This window comes from Elgaria multicarinata, chromosome 6, assembly GCF_023053635.1.
Source record: "Elgaria multicarinata webbii isolate HBS135686 ecotype San Diego chromosome 6, rElgMul1.1.pri, whole genome shotgun sequence".
Classification (NCBI taxonomy): Eukaryota; Metazoa; Chordata; class Lepidosauria; order Squamata; family Anguidae; genus Elgaria; species Elgaria multicarinata.
The window spans coordinates 29,112,591-29,121,373 of NC_086176.1; the positions used below are offsets into that span (position 1 = coordinate 29,112,591).

Sequence of the window (8,783 nt, forward strand, 5' to 3'; positions counted from 1 at the left end):
GGTTACACTGTAGTGTTCTGTTCTGAAATATTTCAGATGTTAAAAAGTTGGGTTAAGTGATCAAAAATACTTAAAACAGCTTTAAAATGAGGCATTATAACTTGGCCAGCCAAGTTATTATAGCAGCTTAGGCAGAAAATCCCACAAATACTTTTACCCATCCTTAGCAGTAGAACAGTTATTGATAAGTATCATAAGTATCTAACAATTGAAAGCCAGGACCCGGGAGCTCACTTGTGCTCCAGCGCAAAGTGAGTAAAACCAAAAACCAAAAAGCCTGACCCTGCTCCTACCCAATGTCCCTGGACTCCCCCCAGTCCAGCTCCTTCCCTCTGCTGGACCCCGCTACTCACAGAGAGGAGGGAAGAAGCTAAAAAGGGCGCCCACACCACCCACTGTCCTTGGGATTGTTCCGAGACTGCGAGTAAAACCGAAATATTAGCGGTCCCAGAAATCCCGGGGAATTGGAGGGATCGTCCCTGCCTGCTCCCGGGATCCCTTGTGCATTTAGATGCACAGGGATGATCCAGGGGGGAAAACATGCATTTATCTCTGATCTATATGGTTCTTGCCATTCCTAAATGTCAGAATTGTAATGTGAAGTATTACGTGCAAGAGTGCTTGACTGCACTGTTAGCCAGATTTTCCATTAGCAACAGGCTCTGTAAATTGACCAGTGGAGGCTGGTGGTTCTGATTTTGGTGGGACTGTGAATCCATTCTGAGTTTCAGTGAGAAGGAACCAGAACTCTAAAGACGTTCTCCAAGGTGTTGAAACATTCTGGCTGGCTCTGGCTGAAATCCAGAATGGATTCACCGAAATCACAGCCACCAGCCTCCACTGTGGCTGAGTGCTGCCATGTTTCTGGTAGTGAGACTTTGCAACAGCTCACTGAACCTCTTGGACAAGAGTGGGGCAACACCAGCATCCTAGTGATCAGCTTCTTTCAATTTTCCTTGGGCAAAGCAGAGGAGTTCGCTGCCAGTCCCTATGTTCCACAGGACTTATTCCTAGCTAAGATGACAGCCCAGCATGGTATCCAATGTAACTAACTTAGGGCCCATTCATATCTTCTATATTTATTTATTTATTTATTTAATTTATTTGTATCCCGCCTTTTGCCCAATGCTAGGCCTCAAGGCAGTTTTCCAAAATTAAAATATATACGTTTGGTCAACTGGGAAGTAGGACTAACACTGGATACTAACTTTGGTATTGGGCGGTATGGAAATGCAATAATGCAATGTACAGAGGAAATCCTTCTGAACTCTGGCTTCCTTCTGGGTAAAAAGATGATCGCGCTGGTCAGACGCCTTGCTTGCTCCCTGTTGGGGGGCGCTGATCCCAGTTCCAAGAGGACGCCATCTCGGGCAAGGTTTCTGAAGGAGCCTTTGTTTTCCTCCCCCTTTGGGTACGAGATGGATGGAGATATTGGCCCTTTCTACACCTGAGGATTATCCCAGAAAAATGGAGGGATCGTCCCTGCCTGCTCCCGGGATCCCGTGTGTGTTATTTGCCTGCACAGGGATGATCCCGAGACGATCCCTAGAAAAAAAGGCAGGTGTAGAAACGGCCATCGTCGCAATTAACGACGGGGAATATGTTTGCAGACTGGATTGAGAGCAGGCCGCCCATTCTAAAACAGACATGTGCCCTAAGCGGGTGAAAGATAGATGCGGACGACCTTAAGGCTGAAGGGGGGCGGGGAACCGAGCATGTATTATCGCCACCCCTCATGCTGGCAGAGGGATGCTGGGCCTTGTAGTCCAACGCATCTGGAGGACACCATGTCTGTGAAGGTTGGAAGGTAAGTGTGTGTGGGTCTTTTCGTTTGACTGACGTCAAAGGGGAGGAGCTGAAACGTCACCAAGCGGAAGAAATCTGGCAAGTAACCAAAACCAAGTTGCCCTTTTTTTATTGTTTTACTCAACGCCTCTCCCCGTTTTCCTGTTAACCCGGAAACGGAATTGTTTTTGCCCCCCCCTCTATAGACTGTGTATCCGGTTCGGCCGGAGTACAGCGAGAAACCGTTGTTGCCCCGTCGCCACCGGTATTGCGGGTCGGGGCTGCCGCCAATGTGTGACCCACGGGAGCTGCGCAGCCGAGCTGGCGCCGCCAACGGCCGCCGGCGCCAACGGCCGAAACCGGTGAGTGTTTGGTTTTGTACGGCGAAGGGCGTTCGTTAGAACGCTGGGTCATCCGGGCACTTCCCCCCCACCCCCAACTCTCCGGCGGTTAACTGCTGCGAGTTCTCCCCTGCCCTGGTTTCGTTCGCCGAGAGCCTGGCTTCGTGCTGTTTCCTCCTCTCTCCGCCCCCTGGTAATGGTAGGTCGGGAGGCAGAGGCGCTTCCCCCTTGGGGAGAAAGACAACGCGGGAATCGATTGCTAAGCTGTTCCCGAATATTTATAAACCGCTTGCAGCTTCCGACTTCAAAAGGGGGGGGGGCGAAGGTAGACAAATCACGCAAACATAAACATAAGCCTAAAACTACTACTACTACTAACAAATGTACTTACTTATTACCCGCCTCTCCCTCTGGATCGAGGCGGGGAACACCACCAAACACATGACTTAAAGACCGAGTATGAGGACTAGAAGATGCACCCAGGGGACTGCAAACTCTTTCCTTTTTTTCCCGGGGGGGGGGGGGAAACCAATTTAAGGCTCTAGTCTTCTTAAAACACACACACACACACGCACGCTCCTCCAACCGTCAGATAGAGTCTGGCTCTACTGAGACATTAGTGCTTTGTATAGGCTCAGGGGCATGATTTCAAGGACTGCCATGGACCCCAAGGACCACCTATGTTAGTCATTATGTGAGCAATGGATGTTGTTACTTAATGCTACATTTTGGGTTTGTGAGGATGGGGCAGGGATCAGCCCCTTCCTTCCTCTTCCTCACATCTCCTTTCCTCTTCATTCTCACCAGCAACTGGTGGTCCTTGGACACTGAACAGCTGCCAAGCTGAATATTAGAATGGTGTGGGAGGCACTGGGTTGAGAGGGGACAATTGGACATTTTCTTCCTCCCTCTCGCATTTATTGCCTCTTTTTTTCATTGCTGTCAGGTTGGTGTTACTAAACAAACTATTGTCTATTAATAAAGCTATGTAGCACGATTCTGATGCAATGAACTCCAAGGATACAGATCCTCGTGTAAATTATATTATTATTATTATTATTATTATTCACTGCATCCCTTTGAGCCTTCACATCCCCTAGCTATTTTTCATTCAGCTGCATATGATGGGAAATCAATAGTCCTTTCTGAACTTAATTTAAGGTGGACAGTTTTTTATGTTTTTCCTTATATTTATCTTAAGTAAAAAAGGGAAGGCAATCATGAAGACATGAGCAACCAGAATATGCAGTTATATATTTAGAAATGGAATATGCTGGATAAGATAGGATTACCACAAAACTGGTAGAAGGACTTCCTTGTCACATAAATAGTTATATTCATTAACAGTATAAGCTGTACTTCCTTCATCCATTCATTAATTGCTGGCCATTTTCTCTTCCTGACTCCCACCCTATTTGAACCCCTGTTGAGGATCTGATTAATGGCCTGGTTCTAAAGAACCACACAATGAGTTATGCATATCTATAGGAGATTTGGAATTGTCTTTGTCAAGCAACAGTATGCGCCATGGCAAACCTCTCTTGAATCTGAAGGGAGCTTCATAAGCACTTTGTCATGTAGCATTATGCTCTTAAACCAGCTCTTTGGGTCCTAGCAGCTGTGCCCCAACATTACCTAGCTTGAACTCTTTGTGGCAAGGCTAAAACACTTAAATAAATAAATAGCTCTCAACCTAGTAGAATACACAGCCTTTTCTTTTAATCCCAATTTGTCAAGGCATGATCCAGCCAGTACTAAGTACTTTTAAGTCTACACATTGCCTGAGAAATAGGCAGTGTCTGAAAAGAGTCAGCATCTGTTGTGCCAGTGGATGCAGCAGACAAAGAAAGTGTACTCTGTTTGCTTTGCTACAATTCTGGTGGGCACTTCCAATTCAGTCCTATTCATGTTTACTCAGAAGTGAATTCAACTGAGTTTATGAAAAATGTATGTCCAAATAAGTGTGTTTAGGATTGCATTCCTCGTGTTAAATCACTTGCACCTCAGTCCTACACATATTTATTCAAAGTTTTCATTCATTTCAATAGAGCTAACTGCCAAGTGGATATGATTAGAGTTGCAGCCTTAATCTTTCTCAGTCTTGAAAGTGTATCATTTGCCATTGCCTGAATTTTCAGTAGTGGAGAGGATGTCACTGCAAGAGGAAATGCAGGCCTGTAGGAAGTACATGAATTTGACCTGGAAAATTGATCGATATTTGTATAGATTCATTTCTGGTTCTATGGAAAAGCTAATTTAGTGATGGGTTGGATCAGCAGGAATTGTCAAGCATACATTTATGATGTCTCTCTTTTTCATTTTCAGAACATAGCATCAGTGATGGACAACTTTTCACCCAAGCCTGGCACGAACAAGCTGCATCAGACAATGCCAGCAGATGCATCTCCTGATTCCAAATGCCCAATCTGCCTGGACAAGTTTGATAATGTGGCCTACTTGGACCGTTGTTTGCATAGATTCTGTTTCCGATGTGTGCAGGAGTGGTCCAAAAACAAAGCAGAGTGCCCACTCTGTAAACAGCCTTTTCACTCCATCCTGCACAGTATGAGGTCTGAAGATAACTTTAAGGTCTATAGAGTAAAGCCTTTAGACACAGAATCTTTTGCTAATCCTGGTGGGACGCGATTCCGTTACCGAACTACGTTGACAAGAGAACGTCGTACGTCTGTTCACCCCCGAAGGAGTTCCTCCGCTCGAAGGACTGTCTCCCCTCCTGATAATGGAATCCTGTTTGAAGGGTTGTCGGGCCAGCCAACAAGACAAAGAGATGCCGAAATGCATCAAATGATCAGACGGCTTGCATCGAGACGGCAAGCTAGCTTAGAAGGCAGATCTATGCGACAAATTCAAGAGCAAGATATAATCAACTTTCGAAGAGCTCTGTATCGTTCTGGGACCCGCGTTAGAAGCATTGAAGATGGAGGGCGCTATAGAGACATAGCGGCTGAATTTTTCCGTCGGAATCCTGCCTGTCTTCATAGGCTAGTTCCATGGCTGAAGCGTGAGCTCACAGTTCTGTTTGGCGCTCATGGGTCTCTAGTCAATATTGTGCAGCATATCATCATGAGTAATGTGACTAGATATGATCTGGAGAGCCAAGCGTTTGCTGATGATTTAAAACCTTTCTTACTCCATCGCACAGAACACTTTTTACATGAGTTTATCAACTTCGCCAGATGCCCTTTTAACATAGAGGCATATGATCAGCATGCAAATTATGATTGTCCTGCTCCGTCATATGAAGAAGGAAGCCGGTCTGAATCCTCCATTATTACAATCTCTCCAGATGAGGGAGAGACACAGGAATCTGGATATAATGCCTTCACAGGTGGTACCAATCAGGCCCCATGGGATGATGAAACTCCTGGCCCATCTTACTCCAGTTCAGAGCAGGTACATGCTGCCGTAACGACTGCTTTAGACACTTCAGAAAGTTCTGATGAGGACCCATCCACAAACACCACTGAGCTACAGACCGAGCTACCAGCTAGCATAGACATGAATGGGAACAGTTGCGATTCCTCTGACAACTGTGTTATCGTTGGCTATGTGAAACCGCTAGCAGAGCGAACGCCTGAACTTGTTGAGCTATCTTCAGACTCCGAGGAATCAGCTGATGGTGGGAAAATAGAAGACGTGAAGAAAGTGCAGCCCATCCAGTATCACAGTTTCAGTGATACGGACGCTAGTGGATACACATCACCATTCTCCATTGGCTCCAGAGACGGTAGTGCCAGTTATAAGACCAATGTATCCCTATCAAGTAGAAAAAGAAAATCCAAAAGGAGCGAAAAAGGCAAAAGTAAAACAAGGGAGCCTGCTTGGTTACAAAGCTCACCTACAAGAAGAGATGATTATGGGTGCAGTTTACCCAAAAGAAGGAAACCTGAAACTTCTGCACAGCATTCTCACAGAGAGCGCCATAGCCTGAAAAGTAAGAGGAAGCATCGAAGCCTTGAAAAAAGGAAAAGGAAAAGAGATAGCAGCCGCCATAAGCACCGGAAGGACAAAAAGAGGTCGAGAACCCGAGACAAGAGTCTGTCTCGAAAAAGCCAGACTCTTTCTCTCAGTAGCGAGAGCATTGAATCTAGAGATCTGAGCAGGTCAAGATCTCGCAGCAATGAGTACAGCAGGATATCAAAGAGCAGAGACGATGATTATTACTTGAGAGACAGTTTCCAAAACAAGTACAAATGGGAATACAGTTTTTACCGTCGCAATACCACCCGAGATGGTTATGAATCATCATACAGGAGGCAGACTCATGCTAGAGCTCAGTACTCATCTGCTAGCCCAGATTATGGAGTGCAGTCCCTTTCCGAACGGACACGTAGTCGAAATCCGAGAGGTCATAGTGAGAGCAGGTGGTACTACTACGAAAGACGTCGATCGAGAAGTCGATCCAGCAGCAGATCTCAGACTCCTTCCAGGGGGCCTGAGAGAATGCGATCCGAAAAGCCCAGCGGGAAAAGGAAATACAAAACTCGTCACTTGGAAAGCGCGCGCAGAGCGGGTGAAGAAGCCTCCTCCACAAAGGAAGGTAGTGCCTTTGGAAAAGCATTGACCAAGTGCCAGGGCTTGTACAAAAAGGCAGCAAGCTTCTCGGACAGGCAAGCAGAGGCAGAGAATCAGCAGAAGAAGCAGAAAAAAAGGTCAAGAAGCCCCAGCGTTGAGATCATTTATGAAGGGAAAGCCAGTGACACGACAAGGCATCACAAAAAGAAACGGAAAAGGGAGAAGAAACCCCACAAAAGCCATGCGGGCTTCTCCCCCTTCTCTTCTCCGGTTGTAATTACAATTGATAGCGACAGTGATAAAGACACTGCGATTCAGGATAATACTGACTGCAACAGTAGCATTTCCTGGAGTTCTACACTTCAGCCCAATGAGAGAGAGACAGAGTCTCTTTCGCCGCTCTTGGAAGCCAGAGACTGTAGTTACGACAGCTTGGGTGAAAGAGAAAATGTGGACAAGGACAGCAATGTTACCATTGCTATGGAAGATGTCGAAGGCGAGACTTCAAATGCAGTTCCACAGCTGCAGGAAACAGCCGGTGGACACACACCAGCTGTGACAGACATTGGCATGTCATTTAACACAGCAAATCAGCCGAGCGCTGTAGAAACCGAACGTTTCAGTGAGTTGCCAACAGTCAGAACCTCTTTGCTGCTAAGGCTGTCAAAGAAACTTGGAGAATTCATACATCGGCAGGACTCACCGAAGCAGGACGTGTAACTTTTGAAACAAAATGGTTTTTAAATGAATTGGAGTTTTTTTTGCTATTCAGCTTTTCCTGAAAGCAAAAGGCCTTCTTGTTTCTGTGCTAAGAGTTACAAAATGACTTCTCTATGAAATAAATCCCATTCCCAATTTTTTATGCTAGTCTGCACCATCTCCTTTTCTTCAGAGTACGTGTTATATGTTTATCACGTCACAGAAAGACATTGTATTTTAGCTCTGTAATATATGTCTACAGATATTTCATTGCTTTTTTAAAAATGTAAAATTAGAAAAAATTGGTGGATTGCTGTTAATTTGTGAAAAGGATTCCCCCCCCTCTAGTTTTAATGTTGCCATATCCTTGTTTTCTGTAGTTCACTTTGCTCTGTGCCTGAATGGGGAAGCGTTTTTGTTTTTACCAGTAGGAACCATTGCTTCTTATTTTGGGGGGTGGGTCAATTGGGAGCTGATCTAGGGTGACCATATGAAAAGGAGGACAGGGCTCCTGTATCTTGTAACAGTTGCATAGAAAAGGGAATTTCAGCAAGTGTCATTTGTATGCATGAAGAACCTGGTGAAATTCTCTCTTCATCACAACAGTTAAAGCTGCAGGAACCCTGCCCTATTGACCAGATACAAAAGAGGACAGGGCTCCTGTAGCTTTAACTGTTGTGATGAAGAGGGGATTTCACCAGGTGCTGCCTGCATACAAACGACATCTGCTGAAATGCCCTTTTCTATGTAACTGTTAAAGATACAAGAGCCTGTCCTCCTTTTCATATGGTCACCCTAGCTGATCTCTCTCTCTCTCTCTCTCTCTCTCTCTCTTCCCCTCTCCTTTCTTTTCGCACACTCTTGCTTGCCCTCTCTGTAGTCCCTGCCTCTCTTATATAATGTTGATCCAGGCTGCCATTTAAGCAAATGTTTCACAAGAGTTTCAAAATAAATACTTTCTTGAGTTTTGTTTGAAATTCATTTTCTAATAAGGTTGATTTGGGAAAGGTGAATGTAGGAGGAAGTAGATGGGAGCAAGCAAAGAAACTATCAGGGATTGCCCCTCCCCTGACCAGCTGCCACACAGCAAGGAAGATCAGATTCTGCTTCAGTGAGCTGGGTTGTATTGATTAGGTTTGCGGGGGGAGGATCTGATTATGGCTGTATGTATTGTAAACCACTTTGTAGACTGTGGGATAGGAATCTACCAAAATAAATAAAATGTTTGGAGGCCCAAGATCAAAAAGAAAGCTTTCCAGCTCTATCCGATACATCTTCATTAGGAAGTAAGGTTCCCTGAATTGAGCAAGTGTTGGTTCTAGGCAAGAGCCTCGTGTGGCGCAGAGCGGTAAAGCAGCAGTTTCTGCAGCTGAAACTCCCCACGGCCTGAGTTTGATCCCAGCGGAAACTGGTTTCAGGCAG

At 45.5% G+C, this 8,783-nt stretch overlaps 1 protein-coding gene across 1 annotated transcript; it reads left to right on the forward strand.

Moving 5' to 3' along the window:
- The first annotated feature begins 2,070 nt into the window (after nucleotides 1-2,070).
- On the forward strand, nucleotides 2,071-8,301 carry TOPORS (TOP1 binding arginine/serine rich protein, E3 ubiquitin ligase). Its single transcript, XM_063129195.1, has 2 exons — nucleotides 2,071-2,147; nucleotides 4,452-8,301. Exons 1-2 carry the CDS (start codon nucleotides 2,076-2,078, stop codon nucleotides 7,380-7,382), a joined length of 3,003 nt encoding a protein of 1,000 aa, XP_062985265.1. The 5' UTR covers nucleotides 2,071-2,075; the 3' UTR covers nucleotides 7,383-8,301.
- The last annotated feature ends 482 nt before the right edge of the window (nucleotides 8,302-8,783 follow it).